The sequence below is a fragment of the Mizuhopecten yessoensis genome, unplaced genomic scaffold (assembly GCF_002113885.1).
Source record: "Mizuhopecten yessoensis strain PY_sf001 unplaced genomic scaffold, ASM211388v2 scaffold7837, whole genome shotgun sequence".
NCBI lineage: Eukaryota > Metazoa > Mollusca > Bivalvia > Pectinida > Pectinidae > Mizuhopecten > Mizuhopecten yessoensis.
In genome coordinates, this window is record NW_018407247.1 from 359,972 (window position 1) to 380,300 (window position 20,329).

Consider the following 20,329-nt stretch of genomic DNA (forward strand, 5'->3'; position numbering starts at 1 on the left):
GACCTGCTGGTCAGTTTTCTTGACAGATCTGAAGTCCGGAAAAATGATAAACTCTTTTCCGGCCACCTGTTGGTCAACACAAAGCCAATTAGAACTCTCAAAGATAAATGGATGGTGTCCCTGTCCGAATATCCTTTTCAGAATTATCCAAATTACACTTTTAGGGAATATATTCTCATGTCGATGTCTACAGTGAGAATATTTACTGTAGCAGCTTTGTTTACTAGGCTGTAAATTTGAGGATGTGTATTTGGAAATATTGGCCGCTGAGGTTGGAATAGATGCCACAAACAACAGGTATGTTAATTCGAGAAAAACGTTCACAGTTTCGGAATCATTCAAATTATCATTATCAAATCTTATGTCATAGCCTTAATGACAGGCTGAAGCAAGTTAGAGCGCAAGATAAATTAATTTTAGCTTTCTAATCTTAAATTGCCTGCTTTAATGAAAATTAAAAACAAATTGTGTTGTTTAACATGTATACATGTCAGGTACATATACATGCCGATTTTAAATTTGAATTGATTTTATAGTTGAACTTAAACGAGATCGTATTGAGACGGTCACTGTTGAACATGCACGGTCAGAATAGCAACCGGAGCAGACGACAATCCCAACATAAGCAGATTTGTTACCTTAAATGAAGATGAAGTGGGAATATTTTTACTCAATCGAACTAACAAAAACACTCCGAGCAAAACATTCTACGACGTGAAACCTTGTCTTAGATTGTTGGTGACCTACACACTTTTGGTTGGAGACAGCCATCCTCGATAACCAAATGGTACCCTCTCCATCCACATCTCTTGCCTGTATCTATGGAAAGTCCTGACAAAATCAAAGGTGACTTTTTACATGACACCTTTCACGAAATACAAGTAGACTAGAATATACCGTAAGGGTAAAATCTTCAACGGGGAGGAATCAACTATAGGGTAGATAGCGTAAGGGTAAAATCTTCAACCGACATAATCAACTCTAGGGTAGATAGCTTAAGGGTAAAATCTTCAACGGACAGGAATCAACTATAGGGTAGATAGCGTAAGGGTAAAATCTTCAACTTCAACGGACAGGACTCAACTATAGGGTAGATAGGGTAAGGGTAAAATCTTCAACGGACAGGAATCAACTATAGGGTAGATGGCGTAAGGGTAAAATCTTCAACTTCAACGGACAGGACTCAACTATAGGGTAGATAGGGTAAGGGGAAAATCTTCAACGGACAGGAATCAACTATAGGGTAGATGGCGTAAGGGTAAAATCTTCAACTTCAACGGACAGGACTCAACTATAGGGTAGATAGGGTAAGGGGAAAATCTTCAACGGACAGGAATCAACTATAGGGTAGATAGCGTCAGGGTAAAATCTTCAACTTCAACGGACAGGTATCAGCTATAGGGTAGATAGCGTAAGGGTAAAATCTCCAACGAACAGGTATCAGTTATAGGGTAGATAGCGTAAGGGTAAAATCTTCAACGACATGAATCAACTATAGGTAGATAGCGTATCGAGAGATTAATACTTATAATTCGAGGATGGGAGATATTGTTTCGTCATGACATATTCCAAGGGTTGCAGATAACGTAAGATAACGTTTGGAATTTGGAAGACGGGTTTAGTGAAGTTATAAGATAAATATATTCGTAATCTGTTCATAAGAATTTAACCATTGCGAATGCACACGAAACTTATTCACATACTACAGTCACTTAAACTATATTTGGGTACAGTCTAGATGGTACATTATCTATGTTTGTATAGCGGATAGTCCTCAATCCTACTCCTAGTATTAAAGAACTTGTAAAAGGGTAAAGAAGAAAGAATAACAACATTTTAAATTCCAAACTGGTCAGTATTAGATTGTCATTTACAATCATGTGACTTCTTTAACCACACCGTCACACAAAATCCATTAAATCAATAGCCGATTATACGGTATTTGCTCTGTAATTCTAGTGTCGGATATACATACTTCTGTCTGTCATCAAGTAAAGTTGTTTAAAAATGCGGCTACTTAAACAGCCTTTTAAAACGGCGATTCTACTTCTGCGAAATCCGAAACTTTATTTGCTACTTTTAGTGATAGTAGTGGGTACTATATTACGCTTACATACAACAAAATATGACAGCATTCTTAAAAAGACACGCGTGGCTCGTTTGCATAAAGACTTGGAAGAATGGGATAGAAGAGCACCTATTGACCATCAAGAACATAACGAGGAAATAAAGAGTGCGTTGACATCACTCAGTCAACGACATGTCTCTTTGGAGAAACGGGACAGTGTAGTAGTAGTCAACAACGATGACTTGGATGTAGAGAGGTTGAATGGAGTTCAAACAAACGATTCACATCATGAACGTGCTTTGTTTGAGCAGCGGGAAAGCATTGAATATGACCGAATCCGTAATGACATAAAACTCATACCAAAGTTCGTGGTTAATGTGATAAAGACAGAAGGCCAGAAGACGAATAAAAACGGAACAACTGCAAGATTTACTCCTGATAAATATCCATTCAATGTGAATTTAACACAGATTGTACGGCAGTACGACGAGAACGGATTTGCTGATGTAACACCAATCAATGTGTTTGATTATCGCTACATTATCAACCCACATAACACATGCAGCGGATCAGATGCCGTGCGGGTTTTATTCATTGTGAAAAGTGCTCCACACAAGACTTCAAAACGAGAAATCATTCGCGATACCTGGGCCGACAAAAAACGCTTCCCATGGATTCGGATTGTTTTCTCCTTCGGCATACCAAAAGAAAAAGAAGGATTATTAGATCTACAAGACGAATCCGCTAAATACCAGGACATTTTCCTTGTGAATTACAAAGATAACTATTATAACCTAACCCTGAAGACAGTGAGCGGGTTGAAGTGGGCGGTAACCCACTGTCGACGTGCCATGTACGTAGTTTCCGTGGATGACGATATTTACGTCGCACCAGACCTGTTGCTTAAATATCTTGACGATCTTCCCGCACGGAAAGCAGAGACATTCTTCTCCGGTCATCGTTTAACAGGTACTATGCCAATACGGGATCCATCATCGAAATGGTATACACCCAAGACTGAGTATACTTTCAAAAATTATCCCAATTATATTTTCGGAGGCTTTGTGATCATGTCCATGTCAACTGTGAGGAACTTTGCAATAGCAGCAAAGTATACCAAGTTGTTTAAATTTGAAGATGTATATTTGGGAATTTTAGCAGCTAAGCTAGGGATTAAGGTTATAGATAATGTGTTTGTTAACTCAGGACGAGCGTTTACAGTGTCGACTTCATTTAAAAATACAATTGCCTCTCATTATTACGGTAATCCAAAAGATTTAAGAAGAGCCTGGGACTGCCACTTGAGTATATTAGACCAACATGCTGATAAAGCTGTTTACTGTGACTATATAGGCAAGCGACTAGAGCATCTGAAATCTGAAATAAATGATATAGCTAAATGGATGGAATTCGCAAAGAAAAACTCATAAATGTTGTATCAATATATTAAAAAGGTCATATTAAACAGCTGCCAATGGATGTTTTATATATGACGTTTCGATGACTAGTAGGGTATGTACTCTGTCACCTTCATCAGACAAATGACCATTAAAACGTTACATGTAGCACACAAAGGTGTAACATATGTAGAAGTTAGAGCAATAACACCGCCGTCGAATTGGCGACGCTAAGTGTAATTTAATACAATAATTGTTTATTATTCATGCACGAAATGACGATCAAAGAGCCAATCGATTTGACTTCGCTTTACTACAAGGCCCCGCTTGCACGGAACTTCTTAATTCTTAGTTCTCAATCCTCCGACTAAGTACGTGCTTAGCTGAGAAGTTCTCAAAATTGACTTTCTAAAAAACGTTCTCAAATATTGGTCCATTCATAGCTAAAAATCTAACGATTGAGAACTAAGAATTTTAGAAAGTTAAGCATATGTTTAAAGTTAAGCGTATACTCAAAGTTTAGCATTTAGAACGGAGGCAGAAAGTTTCGTGCAAGCGAGGCCTGGTTATATTATATTTATTGCATTGGTTGTGCTTTATTTACTTCTGTACAATCCATAATTGAAGTGCATGAGGAAAAAGTTTAGGAAGGTCCTAATGGATATTAAATCAGATATAAGTTTCCATAATTATAAAAACAGTTAGCGTGATTATACCTCAGGATTTATACGGACAAGTTTGTAAAGGAGAGAGTTTGTTTACGATTGTTTCAAGATACCGAAGTTATTCCAGAGCACCATTTTGTTTCAAAGCATTCTTCAAGAGGGTAGCTCCCGGACGCCGAAGGCAAAGGCGCCTGAGCAAAGTTCTCTTATCGTAACATATGCGTTCTACGTATTGCCCTTATTTTGTTTGATTTTTTTTTTCAAACCCAGAAGCGGCGAGAAGCGCCGCATGGGTTTGATCTGTAAATACATTTTCCACTTCCCGTGCTTTCCCATGCACGAAATCCTGATGTGAAAAATGGCGTCCTCGTTCTATCTACAAAAATATAACATAATTAATTCATGTCAGTTTAATGTCAGCATATCATTTCTTATATCTTCACTGTATTAAGATTGATGAACGTTTTAATCAAACGGAGATTTCATGATTTTTCACAATTTAAAATGTGATAAAATAGAAAACACCCTACGAATTTCTCATTTAACAACCTACGATTTTCTCACTTATCACGTTTTAAATTGAGAAAAATCCTGAACTCTCCGTTTGATTAAATCGTTCACCACCCTTACTACAGTGAAGATATAAGAAATGATATACAGATAGAAATGCTGACATCACTCTTAATATTGTTAAATCAGAACGGTACCTTCTATTCACTCCAAAGATCTTCAGTTTCAAGTTCAGATGAAGCAACAGCGAAATAAGTGGCTTTTTTGTTTCATCTTTACAGCATACATACTGATATTTCTGTTTCGATTTTTTTTCCAGATTATAGCAACAAAAGACATAATTGTATTGAGAACCCCTTTTAAACATAGCACTCTACATTGTTGTCAGCCGTGGCGTCATTAGTACCAGGTGTCAAATGGTACGCTACAAATTCCTGCATTTTTTCTGATATAGCAGTATTCGTGTCACGTTGTTTTAAAAATGAAATAAATAGAAAATTAATTGGTTTTCATTGAATACCTTATATATGTATATATTTCACTCATATACAACCAAAATGAGATAAACAAAAAAAAACACAAAACAAAAAACCAGCGTTTTGACTTAATTGTATTGATTGTATTGTGACCTGAACCAGTATATAAATACCACTTGTATTACGAAAGCACTTTTTGGGGCTTAGAAAGGATTTTGTTTATGCTTGTTTGACTGTTTATACAATGTGCATGCATCTTATATAAGATGGTCTTGTTCTAGTTGATTGAAACAACGCAACTTCACGGTGTTTTGTCATTTCCATGACATTTTTATTTCAGTTAAAAGAAGGACTTTTAATAAATACTCCAAAATGAGTGGATGGACTTTGTAAATGAATGGAGTTTGTTTCTGAATAAAACTCCCAATGGTATATGTTGTGTGTAACCTATGTAACACATTCTATACGAACAACTATACGATACCTGTATGGAGCAAACATGAAGTAATAAAGCCTTTACTTACTCTGTTATTCCTTTAATAAAGTTTTGTCAAGAAGAGACCTATTGTAGTTCGATACAATATGTAACGGACGTAAATGCAATGTATTGTTGACAGGACAACTTAGTATCGAGAGACGTTTGTTTACTCTTAGAGTTTACTTTTAGCACTTATATTTTGTTTATATAACTACTCTAGACGTCACCTCAATGTAATTTAAATGTCCGCTATATTTAACTTAAGTATTCAATTACTGTCACACACTTCATCATCAAGTTGGAACACATCAAGGTCAAAGAGCGAAACACGTCCCTAATGTTTCCATATTCATTGACCTAACAATTGGAACTGATTGTTACATTTCGAACAATTTGTTATTGTTCGGCTTGTGCACTTAGCTACGTAGATAGGGAGACTCACATAGGTCGCAACAGGTTTTGGTATACAGCAATGCTGGTTCTTGTCAATAAATATAAGAAATGCAATGATAACGGTTAATGATAATTTGAATAACAGAAAACAAAATATTTCAAATAGTTATTAGATTACATGTGTTTACATTAATAAAATCAGATCACATTTTTTAATTATATTGTGGTAGACAGTTGATTAAATGTGTTGCAACAGACAAAGGAATCATTTCATGAATTTAAAAACAATTATACTATTAAGTCACAAACGGGTTGCCTTTCACCAAGGCGGCCGGGGATCGATTCCCTGATAAAACGTGAAAAGGTATTGGGTCACCTACCCGACCACGTGGGTTTCCCCCGGGTACTCCAGTTTCCTTCCACATTAAGACACGCCGCTCGCTAACATCTGGACCAACAAGAATGATTTATATAAGCTGTAAACTTGCTTCATAATTGTTGCAAAAATAAATAAAGTTTATATAGAAGTCACAAACGAAAGAAATACCGCGACCATTCAAGTGAGAAATTAGCAAAAATGACTATTGAATGGTTGTCTAACGTTTGTGATCACTAGGATCATACTTGAGAAATTAAGCAAAAGATTACAAGCATAAGAATGGACGTAATCTAACCGATATTTATTGAAAAGGAAATATTGATTTCATAATATAAAATACCAAATCTATTACATAACAGCTTAACCAATAAGCAATTAATACTAATCTATTGTTTACCTACCTAGGATCACTGATATAACAATATAATGTCTACCTACCCAGGGTAACCGATATAATGATCTACTGTTTACCTACCCAGGATAAATGATATAATAATCTACTGTTTACCTACCCAGGTTCACTGATATAAGTCTAATGTCTACCTACCATGGGTAACCGATATATTCATCGACTGTTTACCTATAGTATCACCGATATAATAATTTACTGTTTACCTCCAGGATTACCGATATTATAATCTACTGTTAATCTACTGTTTACCTTCCCAGAATCACCAATATAACAATCTAATGTTTACCTATCCAGGGTAACCGATATAATAATCTACTGTTTACCTACCCAGGGTAACCGATATAACAATATAATGTCTACCTACCCAGGGTAACCGATATATTCATCTACTGTTTACCTACTAAGGATCACCGATATAATAATCTACTGTTTACCTACCCAGGGTAACCGATATAACAATATGATGTCTACCTACCCAGGGTAACCGATATATTCATCTACTGTTTACCTACCCAGGATCACCGATATAATAATCTACTGTTTACCTACCCAGGGTAACCGATATATCCATCTACTGTTTACCTAGAGTATCACCGATATAACAATCTACTGTTTACCTTCCTAGAATCACCAATATAACAATCTACTGTTTACCTACCCAGGATCACCGATATTATAATTTACTGTGTACCTACCCAGGATCACCGATATAATAATTTACTGTGGACCTACCCAGGATCACCGATATTATAATTTACTGGGTACCTACCCAGGGTAACCGATATAATAATTTACTTTGTACCTACCCAGGATCACCGATATAATAATTTACTGTGTACCTACCCAGGATCACCGGTATAATAATTAAATGTGTCCCTGCCCAGTATCAACGATATAATAATTTACTGTGTACCTACCCAGGATCAACGATATAATACTTTACTGTGGACCTACCCAGGATCACCGATATAATAATTTACTGTGGACCTACCCAGGATCACCGATATAATAATTTACTTTGTACCTACCCAGGATCAACGATATAATAATTTACTGTGTACCTACCCAGGATCACCGATATAATAATTTACTGTGGACCTACCCAGGATCACCGATATAATAATTTACTGTGTACCTACCCAGGATCACCGATATAATAATTAAATGTGTACCTGCCCAGTATCAACGATATAATAATTTACTGTGTACCTACCCAGGATCACCGATATAATAATTTACTGTGGACCTACCCAGGATCACCGATATAATAATTTAATGTGTACCTACCCAGTATCAACGATATAATAATTTACTGTGTACCTACCAAGGATCAACGATATAATACAAGACCATGTACATGTAGTCAATAAGATGTTTGCCGAAAATATAAATTCTGTTCATTATAATTATTCGAAGCTCCTATATACCGCTTTATAACAACCTAGTTCGTAGGTCGTTTCAAAGCGGTTCACAAATTGTTATCCGCAACCAGCCAATATCTTTCTTTATTTTCTGGGGAGCATACCGCTGGTGCTGCCATTTCGGCGCTAACAGCTAGCATTCAACAATTCTAGCACAGACAAACCACTTACTCGTTTACACTGGAGTAGACTGGAACAAGCGGAGTAAAGTGTTTCGTTAAATGATACAACACAGTGCCGTGAAGTGACTCGAACCCGCAACCCTTCGGTCACGAGCCCAGCGTTCTACCAATAGACTACCGTACCTCACGTGTTTATAAGCGAAGATGTATTATATACAATTCGCGAAATCGATAAAATAGTTCAATAATTTATCAAAATATCAAACATCGACGACATATTTATAAATTATCAAAAGTAGAAAAAAAGGCATGCGGAAACGATTTACGCTGCCGTGGATTTAATATTTAAGTTAGGAAGATATTCATTAAGAACCCATGGTCATGGAAATGTAAGTAACTATACGTTAGATGCATTAGAGAAAGTTAAACCAGTGGAAAATGCAGTATTAATGTATCTGCAATATTGAGTTAATGGGCTCGTACATGCATTGCATCAACACTTGCGATTATATATCAAATATCAACCCCTGTAATGCTGCTTATGTTCCTAGACTATCATTGACTCTTTATACATCTGTTCACTATAGAATATGATACCCCACGTGATACCCATCCTAATGTTTTCTATTTCATCTTATTCGTCTGACACTGTTCCGCGAAGTTTCGTGGAATTTTGACATATCGATGTGGTACGAAAGTTCAAAATTCAATATCCATATTATAAATATATTGTTCTGTCGTTATATGTATTGGTTTGATAATGTTAGATTCCAAATGTTGTAGATAAAAAGGATAACCTATAACACGATTTCTGCTTTGTAAGAACGGAGTACATTGTTTACGCATAAGAATTCGAACGGAACTTTAGTAGTAAAGTAGACATAGTTATTGTAGGCCCCGGACGAGACACTTGTAACAAAAGCGGATTTTTTTTAACAAAATGATGCGAGTAAAAATGTATTACCTGAAACTTAGTGAGTTATCTTAGCCGAAAGCTACGAATCTGTAACATAATCTTAACTCAGGCCAAAGGTAATACATTTTATCAATCCCTTTTTAGCCTGAATTGTTTGCATATCCTCCCGAAGGGCAGACACTAAATTTTGGAACTCCCGTGCAGATAGGGCATAATATATGAAAATAGTCATGGCAATTTTCCATTATATTTGCAGCAGACGATAAACTATCATGGATAAGGAAATTGGCTAATGAAGGTAAGTGTTATACTTTTGCTACATTAGATTATTCATCTGGAATATGTTAGTACTTTGGGTAGCAGTGCTAAAACAGCATAAACTTACTAAACTCACATACCAAATTATAACATTGATGATGAGAACACGTAATTGAAGATTGATTTCTAGGAGTCGACGATGTGATTATATTACAGTATGATTGGATCTGGTGAACACGAAAGTTTAGTTCCGGTTCAAAGGTCAGGGGATAGTTTTGCCAAAATGTACGAGTCACGTGCTCATTCATTAATGATACTTCATGCGCATCGTATAAATCTAACAAAACCCAAATGTTTCAGATAACCACACCGCCGTTGGATTTTATGCTAGACTCTCTCCGCCGCCCCCCCNACCTCCCCATACTTTGCAACTTGGAGAGCATCAGACTCTTGAGTTTGACGATGTCGTAACGAACGTCGAGAACGGATACGACTCCCGACACGGACACTTCACGGCTCCTGTCGCCGGGCTGTTCTCATTCACCTCTACCGTAATACTTGTAAGTTCAAGCAACCATGTTATACACCTTAACATAGTAAAGAACGGAGTAGACATTGGACATTTGTACTCTAGTTCGGCGTATGATCAAGGTACCAGGACGGCTGTGCTACCATTATCTGTTGAAGACATGGCATGGGTCAGAAACCGCGACAATAACTTGCCCGAGATTCATGGTTTGGGCTATAGCACGTTTTCTGGATTCCACATCCAACTCTTGGCCAGAGGCTTAAGTGCAGCACCTAAGTTTGTAAAATCCAATCATATCTTGAATAAAAGTTGTTGAAATAAAACAATACGTGTTCGTTATGATTTCTATTAATTATGATAAAAACGCGCGAATTAAGGTTTGGTTTGGGTTTGGTTTTAACTTGTTTTACAGCTGAGGTCATTTAAGATCATGTCTCTAAGAATGCAATGGGTCGTTCTGGGAATGGGTCCTGTAGATTGTATGTTGGCGACTTTGCGACAGCTAACTAAAGGTACAGCTGTGGGATCGCACAACGTAACACGATGTGCGGTGTGCGCACGATGTGTGTACGATGTGTGTACGATGTGTGCACGAAGTGCAAACGATAAAAAAAATGGACGATCATTCCTTGCGCACATTTGTGCGGACGATCGACGAACGTTGGGCGATAACAATCGTGGTTGGTGTAAATTGAGGAATGCCTTTCGTGTTTGAACATAAAATTAGATTTTTCAGTATGTTTCTATACTCTAGCTACATCTTTCTGTCTGTACTTTCTTAAATTTAGAAATGGTGTTTTGTGGGTTTTTTAAACGACCATAATCGACACGTGTAAATTTACAACACAGTCTCGGCTACACAGGTAAACATTGCCACTTTGTACCTGGACCGTAGTTTACCCCGCCCGGGGCACTTACGTAACTCGCCAAGATGTGAAAACCAAATGAATGGGAGGTATAGACCAAAACGAATGCAAAAACCAAATATTAAACGTCCAGTTGAGTTTGTATAATGGTCATACGGTATCATATATCAGCTCTCTGTGTCAAGTACAGGCCAAGTAAAACTCCGGTCACTCATCAAATTGTTATTTAACTGTTCTGTTACCGAGGAGCAAAACCCATTCTTGACAGTCTAACGGTCACTGTATACTGTATTACACGCATTGTAAACTTGTACATACTCTTAATTATAGCAGAGACGTATACGTCTCTGATTATAGTGATGAGAAATTACAGTGATATAAACAGTGTACATTATTGCATACGAACTTTCCGTATTTTTTCCATTCCGTAATATTGATCAACAAATTGTACCATATCGCACAGATGTGCGGAGAGAAGCGCACAACGGGGCGAACGATTGTTAAATCGCACAGTTGTGCGCATCATGTGTGGACGATGTATGCACGGTGTGCGAACAATATATGCACGGTGTGCGCACGATATTTTTGGTGCGTTGTGCGTTCCCACAACTGTACTTAGTAGAATTTGCAGTTTGAACGATGTTTGGAGTATGCCTATTTTATTCACGCATAAATGTTTTTGTTAATGATAATAGGTTTTTTCGTGAAATATAAAACCATTCGAGGTTGCAATGAAGGGTCTTACTTTTTCATAATATTCTTCATTTCATTCACTTTAAATTTGTGTATTTTTCAATGCGTCAAAAAATAAATAAAAAAATCGATGTTGAATAGTTTGATTAGCAATGAATTAATGAAACCATTATAAATGATAGTTAATTTCACAACAGCGAAGTGTTTCATATCACATCGATTGACCCACATTTAATGTAAGAGAGTGAGGCACATACAAGAACGTTTACTGGTGATAATGAATGATAAGAAAGTAAGGCCGGCAGATAAAACTTGTTATGTGTTTAGACAGAGGCAGACAAGATGGCCACTTTTTCTTTTATCGTTATTGTTTTACTGGCATCAGATATGACACAGGGAGCACCTTCCAGTAACAGTGGAAACAATCAGGACCAGGAAATCACCGAAATTAAGAAGATGATGACGTCACAGGCAGATATGTTACAGGAGTATGGGAGACGAATAAGTATTGTTATTTACTTAACTCTGATTAACTTGCAAAATAGTACACTCACAAACATGTCAAACAATTATAATCGTCGTTTAACGACCTCTTAATTCGCTAGATTATTCAAAACTATTAGGAGAGAGATAAGTTACATAATTATTCCATATCCAGGTAATATGTTGATGATGTTTTGGCAACAGATAAAAATAAGGTATTTGAGACATCTTTAAGTTCATGTGTCCCCCATCATTTCCAGAAACAGATATCACAGTCTCCTCTTCTCTATTTTAATACACTGGCATTTACTTATAGCACGTCACTTTATAACCAAACAATAGAATAACCAGGCTACACATTAGATTTTTTCCTTTTCTCAGCACAAGCATTCCAACTTATCCATGTTAAATACATTTATACCTTGTGTGTAAACTCTATGTTTTACTTATCAGACTTACTTGAAAAAGAAAATCATGATCTTGTTAAACAAACGGAGAAGTTACAGACCGCTAATGTAGTCATGGAAACTAGATTGAGTCAGTTAGAGCAAGTGAACTTTGACATTTGCCATGATGAGGATGCTTTCGTCACAACCGCTCAGTTGACAGAGGAAGACAATGGTCAACTGCATTCATCGAGATTTCAAGACCAAGCTGTTCTACAAGGTATTGTCCAAACTATCATTTATATACCTGAAAGAGTATCGATCTTGTCAGGTAAACTCAAAGTTTGTGTTTATATTCGTTTTTGTTTTTGTTTTTGTTGGTTATTTGTAGTATACATGTGGTCAGTTAGATATTCGCCGAAAATGTAAATTCTGTTTATAATTTATAAAATATTTATTCTTTAATGTAAATCATGTGATCGATACAGTAGAAATTAGTAAACATCGGCAGCATATTTATGAATTATCAAAAATAGAGAAAAGCTGCGGAAATGATTTACGCCCCATGGATCTAATTTCTAAGTTTAGAAGATATTAATTAACAAACCGTGATCATGCAAAAATTAGTTCTGTAAATTATGCATTTGATGCATCAGTGAATGTTGAACAAACGGTAAATGCAGTATTTAGGTATTTGCAATATCGAACAGAGTTAAAGAGTTTGCACATGCATTGCATCTACATATCAACTCCTGTAATTTTGCTTATATTTTTAAATTGATCAAATCTTTGTAAATCGTGTTTCGCACTTTAGATAAGGATATCTCACGTGATACCCCGTCCTAAATTTTCTATCTCGTCCGTTTCGTCTGGCACTTTTCCGCGACGTTTCGACGAATTTTCACATATCGATACTGTAATCTGTGCACTTTCCCCTTCCGTTCAAAATTGAACATTCGTTTTATAGATATACTGTTGTGTCAATATATGTAATGGTAGGATAATGTTAGATTACTGATGTTGTAGATAAATATAATTTACAATTTGAAATACGATTTCTTCTTTGTAGGAACGGCCTACATTGTGTACGCGTAAGCATTCGAACGTTACTTTAGTAGTAAAGTAGACATAGTTATTTTAGGCCCCGGGCGGTACACTTGTAAACAATAGCGACATTTTCTAACAAAAAGGTGCGAGAAATACTTGTAACTAAGCGGATTATCTCAGTCGAGAGCTACGACTCTGTAACATAATCTTAACCAAGGCGTAAGCCAAGGGAATGCATTTTATTGATCCCTTTTTAGCCTGAAAGGTTCGCATATCATCCCGAAAGGCAGAGACTATATATTGGAACTCTCGAACGTATAGGGCATAAGTTATGAACATAATCATGACAATCTTTCATTACATTTACAGCAGACGATAAACTATCACGGATAAGGAAAGTGGCTAATGAGGGTGAGTTTTATACTTTTCCTTCACTAGGTTACTTCATCTGGAGTATGTTAGTACTTTAGGTAGCGATGCTAATACAGCATAGATTTTCTACACTCACATACAAAATAATAACATTGATGATGGGAATACGTAATTGAAGATTGAGTTCTATCAGAAGATGATGTTATAAAATTACGGCATTATTGGATCCAGTGAACAGATCACGGTGACATATAAGGAAAGTTTAGTTCCAGTTCATAAGTCAGGGGGTCATAGAAGGACAATTTTGTTCCAGTTCACAGGTCAAGGGGTCATAAAGGAAAGATTTAGTTCCAGTTCACAAGTCATGTGATCATAAAAGGACAGTTTAGTTCCGATGCACAGATCAGGGTATCATATGAAAGAAGTTTAGTTCTGATGCACTGGCCAGGTAAGTTTTGGCAAAATATACCTGTCATGTGATCATACAATAGAAGTGTGGCTTCAGTGATTGGATCATGATGTGGGAGTTTGAGTCCGATGTACCAGGGATGGGATCATTAAATGGAAATTTGGGTCCGATGTACCAGGGATGGGATCATCCATTAATAAAACTTAATACGCATCGTATTAAACAAAACAAATGTTTCAGATAACCACACCGCCGTTGGGTTTTACGCTAGACTCTCCCCCCATACTTTGCAACTTGGAGAGCATCAGACTCTTGAGTTTGACGACGTTGTAACGAACGTCGGGAATGGATACGACTCCCGACACGGACACTTCACAGCTCCTGTCGCCGGTCTGTTTTCATTCACCTCTACCGTACTACTTTCAAGTTCCAGCAACAATCTTATGCAGCTTAACATAGTAAAAAACGGAGTAGACATTGGACATTTGTTTTCATATTCGGCGTTAGATAAAGGTACCAGAACGGTTGTGCTACAATTATCTGTTGGAGACATGGTCTGGGTCAGAAACCGCGACAATAACTCGCCTGAAATTTTTGGTTTGGGCTATACCACGTTTTCTGGATTCCTCATCACACCTCTTGGTCGGAGGCTTTAGTGCAGCACTTAAGTTTGTAAAATCCAATCATATCTTGAATAAAAGTTGTTGAAATAAAACAATACGTGTTCGTTATGATTTCTATTAATTATGATAAAAACTCGCGAATTAAGGTTTGGTTTGGCTTTGGTTTTAACTTGTTTTACAGCTGAGGTCATTTAAGATCATGTCTCTAAGAATGCAATGGATCGTTCTGGGAATGGGTCCTGTAGATGGTATGTTGGCGACTTTGCGACAGCTAACTAAAGGTACAGCTGTGGGATCGCACAACGTAACACGATGTGCGGTGTGCGCACGATGTGTGTACGATGTGTGAACGATGTGTGTACGAAGTGCGAACGATAAAAAAAATGGACGATCATTCCTTGCGCACATTTGTGCGGACGATCGACGAACGTTGGGCGATAACAATCGTGGTTGGTGTAGATTGAGGAATGCCTTGACAATATATACGGTTTCGTGTTTGAACATAAAATTAGATTTTTTAGTATGTTTCTATACTCTAGCTACATCTTTCTGTCTATACTTTCTTAAATTTAGAAATGGTGTTTTGTGGGTTTTTTAAACGACCTTAATCGAAAAGTGTAAATTTACAACACAGTCTCGGCTACACAGGTAAACATTGCCACTTTGTACCTGGACCGTAGTTTACCCCGCCCGGGGCACTTACGTAACTCGCCAAGATGTGAAAACCAGATGAATGGGAGCTATAGACCAAAACGAATGCAAATAACAAATATTAAACGTCCAGTTGAGTTTGTATAATGGTCATACGGTATCATATATCAGCTCTATGTGTCAAGTACAGGCCAAGTAAAACTCCGGTCACTCATCAAACTGTTATTTACCTGTTCTGTTACCGAGGAGCAAAACCCATTCTTGACAGTCTAACGGTCACTGTATACTGTATTACACGCATTGTAAACTTGTACATACTCTTAATTATAAAAGAGACATATACGTCTCTGATTGTAGTGATGAGAAATTACAGTGATATAAACAGTGTACATTATTGCATACGAACATTCCGTCATTTTTCCATTCCGTAATATTGATCAACAAATTGTACCATATCGCACAGATGTGCGGAGAGAAGCGCACAACGGGGCGAACGATTGTTAAATCGCACAGTTGTGCGCATCATGTGTGGACGATGTATGCACGGTGTGCGAACAATATATGCACGGTGTGCGCACGGTATTTTTGGTGCGTTGTGCGTTCCCATAACTGTACTTAGTAGAATTTGCAGTTTAAACGATGTTTGGAGTATGCCTATTTTATTCACGCATAAATGTTTTTGTTAATGATAATAGGTTTTTTCGTGAAATATAAAACAATTCGAGGTTGCAATGAAGGGTCTTACTTTTTCACAATATTCCTCATTTCATTCACTTTAAATTTGTGTATTTTTCAATGCGTCAAAAAAACCCAAAAAACTCGATGTTGAATAGTTTGATTAGCAATGAATTAATGAAACCATTATAAATGATAGTTAATTTCACAACAGCGAAGTGTTTCATATCACATCGATTGACCCACATTTAATGTAAGAGAGTGAGGCACATACAAGAACGTTTACAGGTGATAATGAATGATAAGAAAGAAAGGCCGGCAGATAAAACTTGTTATGTGTTTAGACAGAGGCAGACAAGATGGCCACTTTTTCTTTTATCGTTATTGTTTTACTGGCATCAGATATGATACAGGGAGCACCTTCCAGTAACAGAGGAAACAATCAGGACCAGGAAATTACCGAAATTAAGAAGATGATGACGTTACAGGCAGATATGTTGCAGGAGTATGGGTGACGAATAAGTATTGTTATTTACTTAACTCTGATTAACTTGCAAAATAGTACACTCACAAACATGTCAAACAATTATAATCGTCGTTTAACGACCTCTTAATTTGCTAGATTATGCAAAGCAATTAGGAGAGAGAGTTTTATAAGTTATATAATTATTCCATATCCAGGTAGTATATTGATGATGTTTTGTCAACAGATAAAAATAAGGTATTTGAGACATCTTTAAGTTCATGTGTCCCCCATCACTTCCAGAAACAGATATCACAGTCTCCTCTTCTCTAGTTTAATACACTGGCATTTACTTAAAGCACGTCACTTTATAACCAAACAATAGAATAATCAGGCTACACATTAGATTTTTTTTCCTTTTCTCAGCATAAGCATTCCAACTTATCCATGTTAAATACATTTGTACCTTGTGTGTCAACTCTATGTTTTACTTATCAGACTTACTTGAAAAAGAAAATCATGATCTTGTTAAACAAACGGAGAAGTTACAGACCGCCAATGCTGTCATGGAAACTAGATTGGGTCAGTTAGAGCAAATGAACTTTGACATTTGCCATGATGAGGATGCTTTCGTCACAACCGCTCAGTTGACAGAGGAAGACAAAGGTCAACTGCATTCATCGAGATTTCAAGACCAAGCTGTTCCACAAGGTATTGTCCAAAACTATCATTTATATACCTGAAAGAATATTGATCTTGTCAGGTAAACTCAAAGTTTGTGTTTATATTGGTTTTTCTTTTTGGGTTTGTTGGTTATTTGTAGTATACATGTGGTCAGTTAGATATTCGCCGAAAATGTAAATTCTGTTTATAATTTATAATATATTTATTCTTTAATGTAAATCATGTGATCGATACAGTAGAAATTAGTAAACATCGGCAGCATATTTATAAATTATCAAAAATAGAGAAAAGCTGCGGAAATGATTTACGCCCCATGCATCTAATTTCTAAGTTTAGAAGATATTCATTAACAAACCGTGATCATGCAAAAATTAGTTCCGTAAATTATGCATTTGATGCATTAGTGAATGTTGAACAAACGGTAAATGCAGTATTTAGGTATTTGCAATATCGAACAGAGTTAAAGGGTTTGCACATGCATTGCATCTACATATCAACTCCTGTAATTTTGCTTATGTTTGTAAACTGACTTTAAATCTTTGTAAATCGTTTTTCACACTTTAGACAAGGATATCTCACGTGATACCCCGTCCTAAATTGTCTATCTCGTCCGATTCGTCTGGCACTTTTCCGCGACGTTTCGACGAATTTTCACATATCGATACTGTAATCTGAGCACTTTCCCCTTCCGTTCAAAATTGAACATTCGTTTTATAGATATACTGTTGTGTCAATATATGTAATGGTAGGATAATGTTAGATTACTGATGTTGTAGATAAATATAATTTACAATTTGAAATACGATTTCTTCTTTGTAGGAACGGCCTACATTGTTTACGCGTAAGCATTCGAACGTTACTTTAGTAGTAAAGTAGACATAGTTATTTTAGGCCCCGGACGGGACACTTGTAAACAATAGCGACATTTTCTAACAAAAAGGTGCGAGAAATACTTGTAACTAAGCGGATTATCTCAGTCTGTAATCTGTAACATAATCTTCACCAAGGCGTAAGCCAAGGGAATGCATTTTATTGATCCCTTTTTAGCCTGAAAGATTCGCATATCATCCCGAAAGGCAGAGACTATATATTGGAACTCTCGGACAGATAGGGCATAAGATATGAACATAATCATGACAATCTTTCATTACATTTACAGCAGACGATAAACTATCACGGATAAGGAAAGTGGCTAATGAGGGTGAGTTTTATACTTTTGCTACACTAGGTTACTTCATCTGGAGTATGTTAGTACTTTAGGTAGCGATGCTAATACAGCATAGATTTACTACACTCACATACAAAATAATTACATTGATGATGGGAATACGTAATTGAAGATTGAGTTCTATCAGAAGATGATGTTGTAAAATTATGGCATTATTGGATCCAGTGAACAGATCACGGTGACATATTAGGAAAGTTTAGTTCCAGTTCATAAGTCAGGGGATCATAGAAGGACAATTTTGTTCCAGTTCAAAGGTCAAGGGGTCATTTAGGAAAGATTTAGTTCCAGTTCACAAGTCATGTGATCATAAAAGGACAGTTTAGTTCCGATGCACAGATCAGGGTATCATATGAAGAAAGTTTAGTTTTGATGCACAGATCAGGGTATCATATGAAAAAAGTTTAATTCTGATGCACAGGCCAGGTAAGTTTTGGCAAAATATACCTGTCATGTGATCATACAATAGAAGTGTGGCTCCAGTGATTGAATCATGAAGTGGGAGTTTGAGTCCGGTGTACCAGTGATTGAATCATTAAATGGAAATTTGAGTCCGGTGTACCAGGGATGGGATCATTAAATGGAAATTTGGGTCCAATGTACCAGGGATGGGATCATCCATTAATAAAACTTAATACGCATCGTATTAAACAAAACAAATGTTTCAGATAACCACACCGCCGTTGGATTTTACGCTAGACTCTCCCCCCATACTTTGCAACTTGGAGAGCATCAGACTCTTGAGTTTGACCACGTTGTAACGAACGTCGGGAACGGATACGACTCCCGACACGGACACTTCACGGCTCCTGTCGCCGGTCTGTTTTCATTCACCTCTACCGTACTACTTTCAAGTTCCAACAACCATCTTATGCAGCTTAACATAGTAAAAAACGGAGTAGACATTGGACATTTGTTTTCATATTCGGCGTTAGATAAAGGTACCAGAACGGTTGTGCTACAATTATCTGTTGGAGACATGGTCTGGGTCAGAAACCGCGACAATAACTCGCCTGAAATTTTTGGTTTGGGCTATACCACGTTTTCTGGATTCCTCATCACACCTCTTGGTCAGAGTTAGTAGTGTAGCACTAAAGTTTGTATAAACCAATCATATACTGAATAAAAGGTGTGGAATTAGAACAATGCGTGTTCCTCATGATTTCTATTGAGTATGATAAAAACTCGCAGTAAGATTTGGTTTGGCTTTGGTTTTAACTTGTTTAACGTGTTATTAACAGCTGAGGTCATTTAAGGTTGTGCCTCTTTGTATGTTATGTATGTGTCCTTCTGTTTATGCGTGCTGGAGGCAGAATATATAATGAAAAGTTCTTATTACACAACCAATAATTATTTCTATGTTACATTTCGATGACTAGTACGGTATGTACTCTGTCACCTTCAACAGACAAATGACCAGTGAAGCGCATGCACACAAAGGTGTAAAATGTGTACGAGTTGTCCACAAAATCGATGTCGATTCGGCTACCCGGTAATGTACAATAGTTGCTATATTTGTACCGAAATGACTCGATTCAGCTTCGCTTTGTTTAATACTTGGTCAAAGATGTGCGAGAGTCTACGAGTCCCCTCATCTCGTTTTAAAACTGGCCCCCTGCGGCGTATCCAGATAGCTTCCTTTATCTGACGCTTAAACAGATGCTATCTCTGTCCAATACGTTGGAGTTATTCCAGTCAATCACAGTTTAGAACTTAAGCTGATGAAAA

General features: G+C 36.9%; 2 protein-coding genes across 2 annotated transcripts; both read left to right on the forward strand.

Moving 5' to 3' along the window:
• Nucleotides 1-1,999: 1,999 nt before the first annotated feature.
• Nucleotides 2,000-3,586, forward strand: LOC110454437 (beta-1,3-galactosyltransferase 1-like). The gene has a single exon (XM_021503931.1). It carries the CDS (start codon nt 2,008-2,010, stop codon nt 3,496-3,498), a length of 1,491 nt encoding a protein of 496 aa, XP_021359606.1. The 5' UTR covers nt 2,000-2,007; the 3' UTR covers nt 3,499-3,586.
• Nucleotides 3,587-11,888: 8,302 nt separating this feature from the next.
• LOC110454435 (cerebellin-2-like) lies at nt 11,889-19,733 on the forward strand. The gene is made up of 4 exons (XM_021503929.1): nt 11,889-12,088; nt 17,191-17,403; nt 18,536-18,577; nt 19,270-19,733. The coding sequence occupies exons 1-4, from the start codon at nt 11,926-11,928 to the stop codon at nt 19,680-19,682; spliced, it is 831 nt and encodes a 276-aa protein (XP_021359604.1). The 5' UTR covers nt 11,889-11,925; the 3' UTR covers nt 19,683-19,733.
• Nucleotides 19,734-20,329: the final 596 nt, after the last annotated feature.

Excerpts from the sequence above, each read along its gene's own strand:
- LOC110454437 (XM_021503931.1), top strand. The coding sequence starts at position 2,008 with ATGCGGCTACTTAAACAGCCTTTTAAAACGGCGATTCTACTTCTGCGA.
- LOC110454435 (XM_021503929.1), top strand. The coding sequence starts at position 11,926 with ATGGCCACTTTTTCTTTTATCGTTATTGTTTTACTGGCATCAGATATG. Across the intron at positions 17,404-18,535 it reads AGACCAAGCTGTTCCACAAG|CAGACGATAAACTATCACGG; the intron begins GTATTGTCCAAA and ends TTACATTTACAG. Across the intron at positions 18,578-19,269 it reads AAGGAAAGTGGCTAATGAGG|ATAACCACACCGCCGTTGGA; the intron begins GTGAGTTTTATA and ends CAAATGTTTCAG.